This window comes from Lichtheimia ornata, assembly GCF_029851405.1.
Source record: "Lichtheimia ornata isolate CBS 291.66 chromosome Unknown scaffold00013, whole genome shotgun sequence".
NCBI classification, from domain to species: Eukaryota; Fungi; Mucoromycota; class Mucoromycetes; order Mucorales; family Lichtheimiaceae; genus Lichtheimia; species Lichtheimia ornata.
In genome coordinates this window covers 335663-354170 of record NW_026695333.1, presented here as the reverse complement: position 1 = coordinate 354170, position 18508 = coordinate 335663, and the positions used below count along the sequence as shown (strand labels likewise).

General features: G+C 43.4%; 8 protein-coding genes across 8 annotated transcripts; 3 read left to right on the top strand and 5 right to left on the bottom strand.

Moving 5' to 3' along the window:
• Nucleotides 1-1038: 1038 nt before the first annotated feature.
• On the top strand, nucleotides 1039-5077 carry O0I10_003882 (uncharacterized protein; the record flags this gene model as incomplete). The annotated part of the gene is made up of 14 exons (XM_058483948.1): nucleotides 1039-1169; nucleotides 1239-1507; nucleotides 1583-1732; nucleotides 1796-2336; nucleotides 2409-2450; nucleotides 2509-2706; nucleotides 2776-2887; nucleotides 2953-3113; nucleotides 3178-3315; nucleotides 3376-3496; nucleotides 3571-3812; nucleotides 3876-4317; nucleotides 4378-4485; nucleotides 4544-5077. 14 exons carry the CDS (start codon nucleotides 1039-1041, stop codon nucleotides 5075-5077), a joined length of 3189 nt encoding a protein of 1062 aa, XP_058345337.1.
• Nucleotides 5078-5307: 230 nt separating this feature from the next.
• Nucleotides 5308-7380, top strand: O0I10_003881 (uncharacterized protein; the record flags this gene model as incomplete). Its single annotated transcript, XM_058483947.1, has 12 exons — nucleotides 5308-5391; nucleotides 5452-5528; nucleotides 5611-5775; nucleotides 5851-5997; nucleotides 6065-6148; nucleotides 6214-6300; nucleotides 6357-6486; nucleotides 6553-6697; nucleotides 6753-6776; nucleotides 6836-6905; nucleotides 6973-7165; nucleotides 7246-7380. 12 exons carry the CDS (start codon nucleotides 5308-5310, stop codon nucleotides 7378-7380), a joined length of 1341 nt encoding a protein of 446 aa, XP_058345336.1.
• Nucleotides 7381-7868: 488 nt separating this feature from the next.
• O0I10_003880 (uncharacterized protein) lies at nucleotides 7869-9178 on the bottom strand (the record flags this gene model as incomplete). The annotated part of the gene is made up of 3 exons (XM_058483946.1): nucleotides 7869-8781; nucleotides 8866-9094; nucleotides 9166-9178. 3 exons carry the CDS (start codon nucleotides 9176-9178, stop codon nucleotides 7869-7871), a joined length of 1155 nt encoding a protein of 384 aa, XP_058345335.1.
• Nucleotides 9179-9350: 172 nt separating this feature from the next.
• On the bottom strand, nucleotides 9351-9827 carry O0I10_003879 (uncharacterized protein; the record flags this gene model as incomplete). Its single annotated transcript, XM_058483945.1, has 1 exon — nucleotides 9351-9827. One exon carries the CDS (start codon nucleotides 9825-9827, stop codon nucleotides 9351-9353), a length of 477 nt encoding a protein of 158 aa, XP_058345334.1.
• A 396-nt stretch (nucleotides 9828-10223) lies between these two features.
• Nucleotides 10224-11016, bottom strand: O0I10_003878 (uncharacterized protein; the record flags this gene model as incomplete). Its single annotated transcript, XM_058483944.1, has 2 exons — nucleotides 10224-10498; nucleotides 10563-11016. The coding sequence occupies 2 exons, from the start codon at nucleotides 11014-11016 to the stop codon at nucleotides 10224-10226; spliced, it is 729 nt and encodes a 242-aa protein (XP_058345333.1).
• Nucleotides 11017-11428: 412 nt separating this feature from the next.
• Nucleotides 11429-12422, bottom strand: O0I10_003877 (uncharacterized protein; the record flags this gene model as incomplete). The annotated part of the gene is made up of 5 exons (XM_058483943.1): nucleotides 11429-11617; nucleotides 11688-11794; nucleotides 11866-11995; nucleotides 12072-12261; nucleotides 12340-12422. The coding sequence occupies 5 exons, from the start codon at nucleotides 12420-12422 to the stop codon at nucleotides 11429-11431; spliced, it is 699 nt and encodes a 232-aa protein (XP_058345332.1).
• Nucleotides 12423-12972: 550 nt separating this feature from the next.
• On the top strand, nucleotides 12973-14236 carry O0I10_003876 (uncharacterized protein; the record flags this gene model as incomplete). Its single annotated transcript, XM_058483942.1, has 4 exons — nucleotides 12973-13208; nucleotides 13269-13512; nucleotides 13579-13791; nucleotides 13859-14236. The coding sequence occupies 4 exons, from the start codon at nucleotides 12973-12975 to the stop codon at nucleotides 14234-14236; spliced, it is 1071 nt and encodes a 356-aa protein (XP_058345331.1).
• Nucleotides 14237-14372: 136 nt separating this feature from the next.
• Nucleotides 14373-17190, bottom strand: O0I10_003875 (uncharacterized protein; the record flags this gene model as incomplete). The annotated part of the gene is made up of 12 exons (XM_058483941.1): nucleotides 14373-14582; nucleotides 14645-14716; nucleotides 14772-14884; nucleotides 14951-15090; nucleotides 15157-15258; nucleotides 15324-15451; nucleotides 15516-15686; nucleotides 15758-16111; nucleotides 16192-16395; nucleotides 16464-16660; nucleotides 16720-16933; nucleotides 16999-17190. The coding sequence occupies 12 exons, from the start codon at nucleotides 17188-17190 to the stop codon at nucleotides 14373-14375; spliced, it is 2097 nt and encodes a 698-aa protein (XP_058345330.1).
• Nucleotides 17191-18508: the final 1318 nt, after the last annotated feature.

The window sequence follows — 18508 nt, the reverse complement described above, 5'->3', positions numbered from 1 at the left end:
GATTACCAGAAAATGGCTATTAACAGCTTTTATGGTCGTGCATGGCAACCAGTTGACGGAAAAGTCGTCATAGCAACGCCTATCAAATAAAGAGAAACAGGCAAATCGGCTTAGTTTAGCGTTCCCATGGTGCATGGATTAAACGAATAGCACGCATTCTGACAGCATTAAGGAGGTAAAAAGTACATGGATCCTTTATGCACATCAAAACCCCTTCTCTCTTTCTTGGTTCTCAAAACAAAGCTGTCGGTGAAAGAAATCTGGTGATCCGCACACGCACATACACACACACACATACTCGTGTTCAATGTCCAGTTTGCGTTACTCGATATCATTACCTTATACATACTACAAGCAGCAATGCTTTATTTCACCCGCGCTATAATATGATACCGCCTTTGAGTTTAATATTGTGATCCATTCCCACATGGCAACGCACCATATGATAGGCACGGCGATGATGATATGAGTGATGAGCCACTGAATCATAGTAAGACAAGGAGGTTCCCCTAATAAATGTCTCCTTGTAAAAAAATGAGCTTTTCTCCCTCAGCGTGAAACGTGATTCTGTAATTGCTACGTAGAACTCATTATCCACAAGCATCACCATCATCATCAGCAGCAGCTTATACTTTCTCGTTGCCGAAATCTCCCTCTCCCCTAACACCCCTATTTCCAAAGACAATACAATTCTTTTTACGCGATACCTATCATTCTCCTTTTTCTCTTCTTGCAATGTCTGAGTGCTGAAGAAACTTTGATCTCATTCTCTTATATTGAGCAAACTTGAGTATCCAAGACTAGACTACTATACGACCCCATCCAGCATCATCCAACAATATGGCCGTACCATCGAATCACGCGATGAACGACACCACCTATCCTCCTCCTCCTCCATCCAACAACAACGGCACATCAAAAGCCTCTTTAGTTCAAGCTGATGGGAGCGGTATCCAACCGCAACAAGCTAACATGAGTACTTCAGCCAATACAGCCATAATTAACACCCCATCTATCATGCAAGATTATTCGTTTGTAATGCGAAAAGAGAATGGATCCACATATATATACCCCAACAATATACAACCCGGCTGGACCGAGCTTAAAGTGGGTGTGCTAATGCCCTTTCATCAGCAAGGAAATAATTATACCCGAGAGTTGACATTGACGTAAGGGAGGGGAGATGCTTGAGTTTTTTATTATCATGCAGCTAAAAGGCTATCTACTACTCTATATAGAGGTACCTCGGCCATTCGTATGGCTGCTGAGGAAATCAATGCCAAACAATTAATACCCGGTGCCTACATCACCTTGGTGGAGCGCGACTCTTTTCCAAAGCAAGTCCAAGGTCAAGAAGGTATCACCCAAGCTGTATTCGCCGCCGTCTCTCTCATTCAAGAAGGTGTCATTGGCGTCATTGGAGACATTTCTTCGTCATGGACTTCGTTGTCTGCGCTCATGACAAGCACCCTTCGCATTCCTCAATGTTCCTTCAGTGCAGCTGCAAGTAAGTGTCAACATGGGCTCATCACACACGCACTTCCATGGAGAGCCGACCATTCACTCTTGTTGTCTTTTGTAGCTTCGTTATCGGATAAGACTCAATACAGTTACTTCTTTCGCACTATACCAACCAAGCTGTTGTATGCTGATGCCGCGATTTCCTTCCTTGTGAGCCAAGGTTGGCCGACGCTTGGTATCCTCTATACGAATGACGACTCTGGGCAGCAGTGTAAGTACACATACTTTATGCGCCTTGTTGCCGTGTTTCTCATGCGTGGTTGTTTATATTCAGTATCCGAATCATTGGTCATGAAATCGAAAGCAAAGGGGATCCACGTCAAGGCATATCAAAAGTTTTATGAGGATGGTCCACAAAGCGATATCCAAGGGCCTATCAACACATTGATGAATGATGGCATCAAGATTGTCTTTGTGGCGGCTGAAGGAGACGCACAAGTGGCAGCTTTGACCGTTGCAGCTAATCTCGGCCATATCAACAACAGCACTGTTTGGTTGACTACCGGTACCATAGCACAATCGCTCGCTTCGGCAACACGCCAATTCAATGATGCGATACAGAAAAGAAAAGAGAGCGAGCAACAACAAGAACAACAACAACAAGGCACGACACTATCATCCACGGCTTATAATGTCACAGCAGACACATCCAACGCTATTTTATATGCAGCTGCAACCGCCAAGAACTTGGAGCCCATTGATTTTGAAAAGACGTATGCTGGAGGCTTGTTTTCGTTTGAATCAACACTTGATCTGAAAGGGTACCCACCTTACGAGTCATTTCTCGATCGATGGTCACAGCTCGATCCAACCATGTAATGTATAACTTCTCTACCACCACACTTTATGAGCAGCCATGTTTAACCATCATTTAATGATCCTAATAGATATCCCTATGCTGGACGACATGTGCTGACAAGGAATGAAGGGTAGGTAATGTGAATTGTGGGTTGCAAAAGGTGATGCTGATACATAAACGTTACATAGGCTTGCCTATTCATGTATGATGGTGATGGCATATGGGTTTAATCAGACAATCAACAACTCTACGGATCCAACAACAGCTCTGAAATCCCTGGCATCAGGCAAACTTGGTCAATACTTGAAGCCAAACACGTTCAACACTAGCTTTGTTGGCCCAGCTGGACCCGTTTTATTCGATCAAAATGGGGATGTGATGACTGGGTAAGTGCACACAACATGCGCGCCGGATCATACCACCGCTCTATGTAATATTAATGCAGCTACTATTAGCAATTTTCGTGTGCACAACATCCAACAAGGCAATCAGGTGCAGATCGGCAGTATTACAGCGGGGGATTTGACATTGACATCGGCACCCATGTACCATGATGGAACAAGCACAGTAAATCGATAATCTATGCCTTGCGTATCTTGCATGATTGATCTTATACAGCTCACCAATAGTAGCCTCCCCAAGGAATGCCCACTCGAGTGAATCTCAATCCTGGTTATGGCTCGCCGACATCCATTGCTATTGGTGCAATTGCTGCATTCGGTGCCTTGGTAGCGCTCATTATCATGGCCATTGTCATTTTGTACAGAAAACGTGAAGTATTCAAAGCTGCCAGGTATGATTCATTCTTCATGACAATGAAATATCGGATGCTGATTTCTCGATAATCTTGTGCATAGCCCCCTATTTTGTGTTTTGGAGCTACTTGGATTTACGTTGATGTATACAGCCATCATATGCTACACAGCCAAGCGAAGCGTGAGCGATTGTATCATGATCCCTATCACAGTTCATATTGGATTCACATTGGTGCTTTCGTAAGTTTCGTTCGCTGTATATGGATGATGAAGGGTCGACTAACACCGCTGCTTATAAAGGAACCTGATCGCCAAGAATTATCGGATTTATCGAATCTTCAACAATGTCTTCATCACAAAGACCGTCGTCACTGATTTTCATTTGCTCAAAGTGTCCGGCAGCATCTTGTTCATTGTGTCGGTAAGTCAATTGTGGAAAAGGTAATGAGGAAAGGAGGGAGCTATATGTTGATACATGCGCCATTATGCATAAAGTCTCTTTTAGTGGCCTGGCTTTCTACGAGCAAGATAATTACCATCGAAGTGCCATTATCACGTACCACCTATTATGTGCAATGCTCATATCAAGGATCTGCGAGCTCCGTTTTCACCACAATCCTTACTGTGGTGGCTGGTATCCAGCTCCTATTTGCGACATTTTTGGCGATCAAGACGAGGACGGTTGGAAAGCGATACTCCAAATACAGCGAATACAGGCAAATTGGTATCTCAGTATAGTAAGTATACATTATTATGCCATGACCTTGAAGCCTCCAAATGATTAATCCACACATTGTTAGCAACATTTTCTTTTCAGCATTGATCGGCTTTGTCATTTACTCAGTACCCACCACCGATTACTATACACGCCACTACCTGACAGCAACCACCGTATTATGGGCAACCACTTTTTCAATGATCGTACTCTTCTTTCCCAAGCTCCTCTTGTTTTTCAAAAAGGGCCAGCAATATGATGCATCTGCCAACGCAGGAGGTAGACGACCCGATGTTTCAGGACGATTACGACCCATGGCAGATCGCCTATCCAATCCTCGTCAAATAGGGGGTGGTGGTGGACCTCCTGGTGCTGAAGAAACCTTTACCAAGAACCGAGAATTGATCAGTATCAATCGGATGCTTGCAAGTCCCAACCCATTGGGATCAACGTTTATGCCAGGAAGGAAGAACTCCGTGGTGCCTCATCACTTGTCCAATAATGATTCCATTTTGGAAGCCCACGAGGTGTGTTGTGTATTGACCACATCATTTCTACATGTGATGCTCATTATCATGTATCCTTAGGGCCGTATGCCAGTTCAAGTTGTTTTTCGATATTTTCCATTACTCGGTGCTTGGGATATGAAGCATGTGTTTCTTTTTCCACGTGTGGGATACTTTTCATTTTACTCGGTAAGGGAAATTGGTTATATAGAAGAGATGAGAAGCAATTATTTATTATCACCTTTAGGAAAAGTCTAACAAGGGCGAAGTGCTTGGGTATTATCGGGCATCGGTGGTATCTAATAAGGAGGATGCATACATTTTCAAGGTCCATGGTCGTGGCATGTATGATGTCCTTCTTCAAGTGGGTAGCCAGCAAGAATTGGAGCAATGGTGTGGATGGTTCAATTACCAGAATGGTTCGGCCAATAATTGGATGTTCCAACAACAACAAAGCGTCTCCACCAATACATGCGTGACGACACAAGCATCCAATACAAGCACTGCTGATGGAAGCACCATGGTCGGTGGAAGCAACAAGAACTTTAAGGATTTCAACTTGGAGCAACAAAGCGGCTCGTCTCAACAAAATCTGTTTTCTTTGGAGGAAGGAGAAGAGAGTGGAATCACCCTTGACAGTTGTATGAATGCGCCCATTGTATCAGAATCAATAGCACCCTATCGAACTTCCAATCATTTCCATCATCGCCATATTCCTTCAAGAGAGGATGAAGAGTTTGAGGATATTGGATTGCAGGAATTGCCACCGAGGAGAAGATAGCGGAACACACTACTTTCTTTATTATATTCTATTTATTGATAAAGCGATCCTTGTATGAGATAATATGTGTAGTGGTCAACTATCTACTATAGAGGGTAATCGCTATCAATGGTGGGTGTGCATAATAATCCAGGACATGGTTCCATTGGCTGGGTGAAACATGCAGGCATAAAAGGAGGGCATTGAAAATGGGGTGTTGGAACTTGAACTTTTCCCTCTTTCTTGTCTTAATGGGTATTCTCGACGGCACGACACCTTTGGCACAACTGCGATATCGCGACGACACATTACCAACTGACACATCGATTGCACAGGTAAGCCGACTGCAGCATTGTAATACGCAAGCCGATTGACACACACGTTGTCTTTTGCAGAAAAGGACGGAGGAGTCAGTGTTGGAATGCTACGCGACCTATGCACCTCACAACATTCGACGCAAACCGTTGGAAAGGTTGACATGGACAATGAGAAATCACGATAACCAACAACGCTCACCACTCGATTCTTTTTTGCTCGTAATGCGATCCACACAGCGTGCGCTTGGAACGGGAAAATCATATCCCTTATCTCAAACGAGGATTGAACCACCTCAGCCGGTGGATGGTCGTTCTTGATGCCAGCAAACCTTGGCTAGTCTACTGGATCTTACATTCACTTGAGTTACTCGAAGCGGATATCACACCCGATATTGTGGAAAGGTAAAGATCAAAGGGGCGTCGTATGATGACCGATGAGCACGGATGGTTGATTGAATGAATGATGGTACATCATAGGGGAATTGCGTCCATTCGTTCATGGCAACACCCTGAAGGAGGTTTCAGTGGAGGTCCAAATCAGCTTGCTCACCTTGCCACAACCTATGCTGCTGTGAATGCACTTGCCATCCTTGGTACCAATGAAGCCTACGATGTGATTGATAGGTAAGAGAGCTGGATGGTTATTTGGAGGAGTATAACATATGCATTAAAGATGAATCATTCATGTCAGAGAATCACTTTATGCATTCCTTCTTCGTATGAAACAACCGGATGGCTCCTTTACAATGCACACTGGTGGCGAAACTGATATCCGGTATGTGATAGCCGATGGATTAGAAACAATGGACATGTGGCTGATCATTTTGCGTGGTGGTGTAGCGGCTCCTATTGTGCATTGTCGGTGGCAGCTATGACGAATCTTCTTACTCCTGAGCTGACAAAAGGCTGTGCAGACTTTATCAAGAGGTATGGTACTCTCTACTTTTTAATGCGTGGACTATCCTTAATTATGTTTTTCTTAGGTCACAAACATACGAAGGTGGAATTGGACCTTACCCAGGCAAAGAAGCTCATAATGGATATACCTTTTGTGGTCTCGCTGCAATGGAAATCCTTGGAGAGACACATGTCCTGAACGTGGATAAGCTTATTGTATGGTTCTATGGGCTATATCATGATCGATGAAGCTGGTCACTCAATGGGTTATTTTGGTGTTAGAAATGGTGTGTATCACGACAAATGGAGCTTGAAGGTGGTTTTCAAGGACGTACAAACAAGTTGGTCGATGGATGCTATTCATTTTGGGGCGCAGGTGACTTTCCAATTCTTCATGCTGAAGTCAACAGGCGGAAAACCCAACCTGGTATGTATCACTATTTCTCAATCTCATGTTCGTAGACTAACACAACCTTTCAAAGGAAGCGACTACTTGCTTGATAGAGGTATGTGTTGCTGCTTGCTTGGATGTACTGCCTGATCGAAGCATTGACACCATTCTTAGACGCTTTACAAGAATACATTCTTATTTGCTGCCAGTCCGAATATGGTGGATTGATTGACAAGCCTGGAAAGTAAGTGGGATTGCTTATGAATGAGGTGGCCTTGACATCCAAGAACCAACACGTGCTGTTTTCCTAGGGGTGCTGATTATTACCATACATGCTATTGTCTCTCTGGGTTATCAACGGTTCAGCATATGGTCACCATCGACAATGAAAAGGCAGCATTGATTCGAGAGAGAGGCGTTGACTCTTCAAAGGGTGGTATTGGTTCCTTGATGTGGAAATGCAACAACGATCTTACCGTGTTTGGTGATGTCGAAAATTTACTGGTATGAACATGCATGCATGCATTGCATTATGTGTAACAAGGTTACAGGATGTCAGTAGTAATCGGTCATCTTGTTTATAGGCACCGACACACCCTATACACAACATCAGTGTGGCGAAAGCAAGAGCAATCATACGTTATTTTTATCGTGATGAGCTGGCTGGCATCGAAGACTTGCTACCCATAGACGAGCCTCCCCATGAGGACGAAGCATAAGGCGTTACGAGCTGCTTTGTTGTGTAAACTAGGATTTCTAAATTAAAGTGTCTTTCATTGTTGCTGCCAATCTATAAAACAAAGATCATTGATTGTCTCCTATGTGTGGTAAACCCGCTCCTTTCAATCTCATCATTGTTATCACCTATGCATGCAGCAGTCTATATTGAACCCACCAATCTCCTACCATAAGTCATTACATACTCCATAGGCACTGTTAAACCATTCAAAAAGGAATCACAAGTTTATGAATGAAATGACATAGTCACTATAATTATAGAATAAAAGGATGGACATTGATTAATGTATTACTTCAGTTATCTTCATTGTAAGTGTGTGAGAGTGTGTGTGTGTTAAAGAAGGGGTATTCTAAAAACTACTATTATGTTGATGATGGTAATGGTAATGGCTAGTGATGACTATGTGTGTGTGTGTGTGTGGGTGTCTGAAATATTACAAGTAATAGAAATGTCATAAGAAGAGTGAATCTAGAAACCAGACACGAAAACAAGCTCTTGGAAACATTGACCCTCCACCTCTACTTTCTCATCGCCCACGGTAATTTCGGCGGTGGCTTTGTCTAACCATTGATAGATGTAGGGCTTGACAACGAATCGCTGGACGAGCTTTTTGAGGAACCATGGGATTTCATTGAGCACATCGATCTTATCAATCAAGTTCTTGACGGAGACAATCATGACCACGGAGACATCCTTTGGTTCTTCATCTTCTGATTCCTTGATGGTTTTGCCCTTCCAGGTGAGCTTGATCTTTTGAGGAATGTCATACTCTGTTTCTTCATCCTTGACCAAATCCAATAACTCGACATGGTTCTCGACCGATACTGAAATGAGCTTTTCACGCAAGACAATGGAACCTTGATTGATGTTGACAGCACCATATTGCTTTGTGGTTTGGAATTGCATCATGGAAAGGGAGGCATCGGTGCCTTGGAAGTTGCAAAAGTTCCAATTGGAGGCAATAAGCTGGGGTTGCATGCCTTGAATAGCGTGGATGAACATGCCATCGCCTTCGACTTCATGGAGCACCTTGTCGACAATAAAAGTACCCTTGGCAGTAGCACGTGGCCAGAATTTGTGCGAAACGAAACCAGCCGCTGAATTCAAGTCACCACCACCCAAATAAGTGCGACCTTCGCCCACCTTGAAACCTTTGTCGATGCGTGTAAACTCCAACGACACCACCAAATCCGGATGTGTGATTTGCACCTTGTAAGTCGATTGAGTGGGGTCCAATGTGATATTGAAGAATTCAGTCTTGACAGAACGACGATCCTCAGAAAGCTCAAATTGATAGGCTTGGTTGATATTCTTGAATGCATTGGTCTTGGTGGCAGGATCGTAGAAGCGGCAAGTGAACGAGATGGTGGGGTTCCAGATACTGTTGTGTGCCCAAGAATGAGCATGTGATTCCCAAAAAGAGAGAGAGAGACACACACACCCCATGTCAATGACTACTACTTACCCAATACTCGAGTAGATAAGCTGCACAAAAGCAAATCCTCCAGTCTTCGTGGTCACATAAAAAACTTGGTTTTCAGTCGAAGAACCAGATGCACAGGTCCAATCGAGATCCTTCTCATCCAATGGAGTATAATATTGGCCATCTTTGACAGTGTCTGCAACGGTACGAATGGATTCCACGGTGGAGCCGACACCCGTAATGTTGGAAACAGTGCTGCTCAATTGCGAGACTAGAATAGAATAAACAAGAACGGTCAAGAGAAAAAGCTCGAGTGAGAATAAAAACACATGTTCAACTCACACCAGGATGACATGTTAACGAGCGCGCGCTTGGAAGAATAAAAAAAGAGAGAGGTGTGAAAGAGAGAGGAAGAATGAAACACTCCGCAAGGCTTTTTCAGCATTAGATAGAGAGTTGGCTCATCAACATCCATCCCCAATAATCCTGTTGCTATTGTTTATTTGCTTTTTGCACATGTTGGATTATTATTCCAGGATTTTACGATAAGAACCAGAAGAAGCACTACCATTGGCACATTGCTGAGCATGTTCAATCACTTGAATTATCTTTGGGTCGTCAAGGAGATGGTGATGGTGATGATGATGATGGGACGGCGTTGCTGCTGCTGAGTCGGGCGATGATGATGAAGCAGCAGCAGCAGCGTCGAGTAACTTTTGATGCATTTCTTCGATGTATTCAATGGCAGCTTGCAAGATGGTCAATTTATGAAGAGGTTGATAAAGTGAGGGTCCAGCGATGGGATTCTTTTCTGAATAAGGATTACATGCCGGGACCATCTCTTTAAGCTGTTGTATCTTGTCATTGATCCGTTCTCTCCTACGTTTCTCGATAGAGCTATGTAATGTACGCTGTTTTTTCTGTTGTTGCTGTTGTTGCTGTTGAGAGGATATCATATTGTCTGAAGTAGATGGTGATGATGGTGGTAACGGCGGTGATGACATGTCGTATAATGTGTGTATATCGAAAGAAAGAAAGAAAAAGATGGAGATTCAACAAGTGAAAACGGGGTTGTTCTCCATGGATCGTCTTTATATCTTTCACATCGAGCCTTGGTAACAGGTACCCATTGGGCAAGGTTTAATGCATGACGTCTGTGCCCCATTTCATTGGTTGAACAAATACTTTCATCCCGCGTATCCGCTTCCATTCTTGCAGATTATTAGAGATAAAGAACTTGCTATGAGCCAACAATAAATGCTTGCTACTTTATTGGTGTCTTTGTAATGATAACAAGGAGGTAATGAGGAGATGCGAGATATAGGATGCGTGCGTGTGGTTACATGTGGATGGGATTTAGTCTGAAAAAACAAAGGTCAACAAGAAGCGATCCACGTGCTCTAAGTTGAGGGAGAATGTGGTCGTAACCATCCAAGCCTTAGAAATAGTTGATGCATCAAAGTACTTTTGGAAGAATCAATGTGTAATAGCTTTCTGGTATCTACACATCGCACATGCTGAACCCCATGCTTGTTAAACTCACAGGCTGCCATGATGAGGGTGCGCTTGGATCTTAGGTATTTGGACGCTGGAAGACCAAGATAAGCTGCCAATGCTTTATCTTTTGGATGGAGCCTTGATAAGTATGGATCATTCGGGTATTTCTCAGACGTTGCTATTATCCATTGGCACTTGAAATGAGTATTCTCAAAGCATTGACCCTTGTCAATCATATTTACCTTTGTTATCGATCCCAAGGTCTAGCATGACTTGATCAACATGATCCATATTTGGAAACCACTCGGGGGGATAAAACTCGGTATCTTCACTATCCACATCCGTGGAAAAGTATTGATACTTGGCAGGAATGGCAAAGCCTAATCCCAAATCTTCATTCTTGTTGCCACGTTTCCTTGTGCGAATGGCGGACCTCCTTGGCCTGCCACGTTGACTCACTTTCTGATTCGGTGATGCGTCGTGGATGGTAGGTTGCTCATCGCACTCGCGCTTTGCCTGTACAGCTTTCTTTACAATACCACGACGAAGTTCTTGATAGGTATCCAGACTGAACGCCCTGTTGCGCTGCTGAGCGATCTTTTTTGTATGTCGCGTTAGGTGGATTTTTGCTTCGTTTTCGTTATCGGCTTCCATGTTTGATGCTTGATCACATCTTTTACGCAAATGATATGACATCTTGGAGTAATGACCAATGTATTGTTTTCGGTTCAATCTGGATGGTCTTTTCGATGATAGATCGCTCTGTGGTGAAGGTCGTTGATCATGGCTGCAATGGCTCTCCGACAATAGGCATGTAAGTGATGATGCTGGTAATTGTGTATACCATTTTGGAGAGGAAGCAAGTACGTCGATCGTGCCATGCGTCATTTGGAAAAGAAGAAACAATGTAAGAATGGCCAATCTATGCCTTTACATCTAAGCTCCGAGTTCCCGATCCTTTATCGTGCCACCCTCTTTTAACCATACTGCCCCCATGGATAACATGTACATGTAGTATAGTACTTTAATAAAACGCGTCTGAAACTGGGATTGATCTTATACACGGATATGTTGGATATACAATCTCTTTATTGATCAAAAAGGGCACCTAATCCTTCTTTAATGGGAAATGTTGTACTTCCACCTCCTGATCTTTCCTAATGATAAAGATTTGCAAGCAGTCGCCAGTATAGATATCACGTTCCGTTGCAGAGGTGAACGCATCCTTGACAATCTTCAAAACTTCTTCCAATTCCAAAGGCTGATATGATACGTTTTGCATATTCTTGCGACCAACCTAAGAATCAACCATGTCAATGAATGGGCTGTACGTACATGTATATAAAGATGTTGAATGAGATCCATACCTGGTTATCCAAGAAGGGTTGAATCAATGCAGCTGCTGAGCCGTTAGCACGGTAGTTTTCGCGTTCGTATGAACCAATAGCATCATAACAGTATACAGCACCAACACCTATGCACCATGATGGTCAAAATGAATGTCCTCGTCCACTTTCGAAATTGATACGCGTCATGATACTCTACCTTCCTCATCAACACCTCCAAGACAACAAAAGCTGTAGTAAGGGAAGAAACGTTTCTGATACAAGGTGATTGAAAGCATTTGGGCGAGAGCCGTAACAGACATCTCCTTGTCGTGTGCAAACTTGTACCACTGTATCGCACATACATACATGAATGAGTACTGTTTCATGCATGTCTTCACCCCCCTCTCTCTGTAAAGTGAATACCTTGAGACGTTGATCAAGCACCTTCTTCAAGGTAAGACCGTCGGCGTGGAAACCGTTCATGGCGATCACTGCATTGTCGGCAAGTCGGTAAGCCTTGGGCGCGTATCGAGAGTTGATGTTGTAGCCTGTGCTTTGTCGGGTATCTGATGCAACAACGCAAAAGTCTTTTCCAGCAATGGCCAAGCTTGTGCTGTTCGTGTTGTCGTTGGGGAGTGGGTCAGGAACAAGTATACATGGGAAGGGGGCAATGGGGTCACTTTTAACTCACCCGCCATTATCATCGTAAGGTTCGAATCGATGCTCGATTGGCACGGAGGCGTATTCTGTTGGATTGGCTATCGAGAATTCCATTGTCGAGGAGGAGGAACAAGTGAGAGCAGGAAAATTCAAGGACACGTAAGTCAGCGCTGCGTGTACGTGCTCATCCCAGCCGACACCTTATTCGGAGATCCAATCATTTCACAGATGACGTGTGTTACATGCAGCACATACAAAGAAGTGGGTGATGATGGTGGCATTAGGTTGGTGGGTCTCTTTGTGTTGAAAGCGATAGAGCATTATGAACCTCCTTTTCTTTGTCCAATAAAGCACATCTTTAATGACTCTTGTGTATACATAAGAACATCAATTCGAAAGCAGCAGTATGATGCGATACGTATTATCGCGTTCTTCTAATAGACGTCCTTGGTGAAACCCAACGAATTCGGAAAATGAGCAAAAGTGCACGATCCATACGTTACGTAACGGATAAAGAGGCTAGGTATTTTGGTAGGGTGGGGTGGTTTCACAGTGACGTTAATGCAAACCCAGGATATAGAGAAAAAGAAAAACCGACCACTTGCATGAAACCATTTTGATTGCTTTTTTTACGCATACAACAAATGGAAAAGGCAATGCAGTCATGTCGTCTCTCGGCCAGACGAATATATCAGCAGCTGTATACCCTGTATCACCTACAGTCATTGCCACCATCACCGTGCTAGGCGCTGTCATGGCCTATTCCGGTCAACTTATGTTTCGTTGTGCCACTAATAGGATGGAACAGAAAAACTTTCCAATACGCCTACTCAAATGCTTCATGGCAGGAACCATGCTCACAAAAACTGCCTTATTCGCTACCATGTCGAGTAAACAAGCGTAAGTGTAACGTGTTTTATTATGCAAGCATACGTTTTCTCATGTACCACATATACATAGAATCAACAATTGTACCCATATCGCACGAACAGCCGATGTTCTTTATCATCTAAGTATGACAGCGGGCATGACGGTACTCTTATTGCGAATACGGGCAGTACTTCCATTTGGATGGAACTCCTATATCAAAAGTTTGCATGTCGTCCTTGTTGGAATGCGTATCATTATCGGCGCTGTCGATGTTGTATTGTTGGAGCGTGCTGTTCTGCCTAGTGGAGCATGCCAATTTCAAGAAAACAAAGCTGTAAGTAATAGTGTATGGGTGGATCTGGGTTACATTTTTATTGGGAGCGGCATTAACGTTTTAAAGTGGGGACCGGTTTACACCGTATACGACACGCTAGTCGACTTGTATGTCACTATCGCTATCGGTATCACCTTATACCGCCATGTCAAACGTATACGAACCTCACTCGATGATGAGCAAGCATCGGGTTCGTACTATGCTATTATTATGCAAAATGTCATACGTACAACCGTGTTGTTCGTGAGCAACCTTGCAACAGTCATTTTGATGCTCAAGGTAACTTCAAATAATGCGTGCTGCTTTGATGGATCCATCATCTCACATTGCTTGTGTATGTATATAGAGTGCAAATCAAATCGTTCTTATTATCTATTGGCCCATTACCAACATGCTGTTTATATTGCTAATTGGCTATGATTCGGATTTGGTGCAAGTCGTTCGAGGGATCCGAAAACGAGCGCTCTTTGGCCGATCGCATCAACAAAGACCATCACTCAGCTCACAATCACATGACATTCAATTGGATGATTTTCGTCGATGCGCTTCATGCGGCACACTCACTGATTCAACCAACCAGCATCAACACACTCCTATCATTCATGAAAATAGAAGCAGTGCACTGATGCCTACCATTCTTACTACATCCGCTACCATCGACTCACGAGCATCAGGATCCAAGGACAGCAACAACAATGATCCCGATACTGTTCATTCACCATAGATACCCCATGACTCAAGTGTGTATACCATTTCGTTTTTATGTTTAATGTAATATACCTATTCATTGCATGTTGGGGGTCCTCCAATATCTTGTATGTGTATATAAATGCTCGATAGCCTATATATGTATCCTTTTTTTATGAAGGGATGTTGTTATCCAGACTCATTCTTTGCTGTTCATTGCTACTGGGTACGTTGGATGGGTCGACAGCATTGTTGGATGCATGTGCCGCTGCTGCTGCTGCTGCTGCTGCCGCCTCGGCTTCGGCTGCCGCTGCCGCTGATGCACCAGGTGCTTGATTCAAAACTTCATCCAAGCTCACGTGGCGTGAAAGCTCATTGAATACCTAATGCCGACACGTTGAGTCATGAATACACCCCTATCCCTCTTGTCCAATCGCATACTTACAGTCTCATCCACAGGTATAATCGATTTTCGTCTAAATTGCTGATATTGCACAGGTGCTGTATCAAATTGTTGCTATGATACGCCATGTTAACTAATGTCAAAAAGTAAACTCAAAGTTTACACTCACCATATCTGGATGAATAGCATCAGTGTGTTCCGCTGAGTGATCAGGTTCCATCGCTTCAGGCTCATCATCAAGTAGGATATCTTCTTCAACCTCCATGGCACTACCTGGCAACCCTATCATAGCATGTGTGTGATCAGCATCTCCTTCCAAAAGTACTCAGGGACAAGGTATCTCCTTACCTGGAGGTGCTGGGAAAGCAAATTCATTTTGAGGATCACTGGGTTGTGCTTCATCAGAGGGAGCAGTGGAAGCCAACACCATAACTTTCCGCTGAAGCGTTTTCCAATTTTCTTCACTTTCCTTTTGCCGCTTTCGCTCACTACATCAATGACACATGGTTAACCATCAAGGATCTCGAAACACTTTTCATATTGTTGATACGTACAGTTGTCTTTGTATTTTGTACTGGTTGGCACATTCATCGAATAAGATAGGGTTGATATCCATACACAATTTGAGAGCGGTATATACGAGGTTGAGGATCGTCCTATAACAACAATAAATTAGCAAGGGGTGATCCAATTACATTTTCCTCATGCTCCATATACTCACTTATTCCAGTGGGACTTTGACGTCTTGTATAATGCGGGGAAGATAATGGGCATCACCGTTTCCATGTTTTCGGCTATCAAGCTGACAATGTAATCGTTGCTCCAATAGTAAAGGGCACGCTCTGCAACCTATTGATATATCCATGAATCAATACAGTGACCCCAGAGGTACATCCCAATGTTTCTCTCTTACCTGAAAATGTGAACTTGAAATGCATTGTGACAACTTGATAAACAATGGCACCATGACACGTTGAAATTCATATGCATCAATCACGTCCAATATCTCCTCCAATTCATTCAAAAACATGACCTCCTTTGGGCTGTTGACTTTGGGCCAATATCGCAGTAAACCAGTGATAACCTACCATGATTCCACAACCTTATTAGAATACACTTGTCACATTTTGCTTTTGCCTGTGTGTGTCATTGTACCTCATATGTAAGGGCTTGGTCCTTTTCAAGGAACTGAACGACGCAGTAGGCCAATTGAGGATGATACAAGCCGAGTGATTTGACCTTGTGCAACGGGATCAAGACGCGTGTTAAGAAAATCTTGTGTTCCTCTTTCAAAGGTAATGCGAAACCATTGATAATGCTTCCAAGAATCTCAAGCAACTCTGCTACGCCATTGTGACGCTCCGTTTCGTAGATGAATTGGAAAAAGATATTGTTGATGGATCGACGAATAGACGCACGAAGGTTGAGGAACTTTCCATATATCCGATGCAACGTCGTCTTTAAGAAATCACGTTCTCGAGGATCCTCGCTATCGAAAAGCTCCAAGAGCTACATAGGATCATACCATTAGCCGAAAGTATTCCACCCCCCCATTTAGCATGTACACACGCACACACAATCCAATTTACCTGCAGAATGAACTTTTGGTCAATATGCTTTTTTGCATAAGCAATGTTGAATTCAGGAGACTCCAAAAAGCGCAAGAAAAACTCGTACACGATCTGCAAATGAGGCCAAGCCAACTCGAGTACTGGTTCATCTTCTTCTGGATCAAATGCATCACCCACAGGGTTGACTTGAGGTGGGATGGTACGGAAGAGATTGATCGAAAACTACAATGATGATGAGTTGCTTATCCCACGTGATAAAGAGAAAAGCAAGAGCATGCATGTACACATACCATGTTGACAATTTCAGGATAAACAGCTTCGGTCAAGACGCCCCGATTCATATTGACGTACTCAAGGATCTCTTGTAAAGTTTGCCGCTTGATTTCCTTTTCTCGAAGTTCAGATGATGCATCACTGAAATCGAAAACCACTGTGCATTGTCGGATCTTCTGGATAAAGAGATCTTGACGTAAGTGGGGTGGCACCTCTGCAATAGAAACATGTTAGCACATGGTACCATCACGCGTAATAGACATCCATCCTTACCATGAAAAGCAGGCGTCTTTTCAAGTTGCACCTTTTCCTTGACATAAAACCGAGATGATTTCTGTCGACGAGGAGCTTTGCTGATAGGGATTTGATCCTTGGGAGCATTCTTCAACCGACCCAGTGCACCCGTCTTTGGAACATCACGCTCACCAGATTTAGGATGATGGTTGTGTGCAAATGAAACGTTGGCTCGACGTTGTTGCTGTTGTTGCTAGGGTAATATATATCCGTCAACGCTCATTCCATATTCACACACACACACGAAGATACACTTACATCCGATCCATCCTCTGCATTCACGACAACGATCGATGGCATAGCTTGTCCTGGTTGAGACATGGGTGGTGGAGACTGTGGATCATCATGTTGCTGGACAACGGCTACAGACGAAGGTGTTGGTGTAGAAGCATAGTAGGGTTGTTGAGGCGGAGATGGTGATGATGTCTCGGAACTCTCATTGCCAGCCATTGACGAAGGGTCAACAGGTCCTTTTGTTCTAGAAAGCTTTGAGAAATGGTCAAGGAAAGATAGAAGAGTAGATGCTGATCAGGTTAGACATATTCAACAATGGCGGGCCCCATCATTGGGGGGTGGGTCAATATAAAAAAAGGATACAACTCCTTTCCATCCTTTCATGGTCGATAGTGTTGAGTGGTTCAATTGGAGAGAGCGAGAGAGTAGTAAGCGGTTGGTTCTAGTGCGATGAGAGCAAGTAAGAGGACGGCTTCTTGATAGTAGAGGATAGCTATACCAGTTGCAGAAATACGATGGGCGGGGTCTGCTGGTGTGTAATGTGCAGTGTAGCGAAGAGAGAAATAGCTTAAAAGAAAGACAGTGCTGGACGATGTCGACGACGAGTGTGGAATGTGAGAGTGTGAGTGTGTGTGTGTGAGGAGTATGAAGGAAAGGCCAGGTACGAGAACAAAGACGAACAAGTTACACCCTCTCGCTCTTTACAACAGCAACCTTTCGCAGTCTGAAATGTCTACCCGCCACCTTTACATTGCATACAACACCTCCCCTATCTCGCTCTTATTCGTCGATCCACCTAAACCCCCTTTACCATATTCGTCTATCAACTCCTCATATCATCAGTGCACCCACTTAATTAGCTTTAATGATGTACAGCACAACGCTTTTTTATTCGATCCATAAGTCAAATCTATAGCTACCATCCTCTACATAACATCCACCCCATTTTAGAGTTGGCAGTCAAGGGAAGTAGATCCATTTCTAAACCTTGGCCAATGAAATCTTTACTTCACTCCAAATTCTTTTAGTTGATAGAATATGCGACCCCATTTCATAAACTTGTTTACTCCTCGCATCAGATGCCTTGACATTATCTCAACGAAGAAGATAGCAGCGTTCTTTTAGTAGATGCCATGTTTTAAAGTGAGTGCGCGTATGGTGCTGGTTCTAGTTGCCCTGTGCGCGTGTGCAAAATGGAGCTGTAAGATAACCAAATGAATGCTGTGCGACCTTTGATAGCTCATCCTTTATTACCATGTCTACATTTACATTGTAATGGAATAGAATTAAAGGTGGTGACATATGCAATTTGTATCAATAAATGTCATGTGCGCATGTCACAGCAGTAATAAATGATAAAAAGGAGTGAATAATGATCTTTATGTACTGTACGACAAGGGAACAAAACCTTGCAATATAAATTACTTCGGAGGATAAAGAATGAGCAGCTGCTGCACATGTGTCTGAAAGGGAGAAAAGAACTTTGTGCAAGGATGCCTAGTATCAATCATAGCAACCATCATCCAATGAGGCC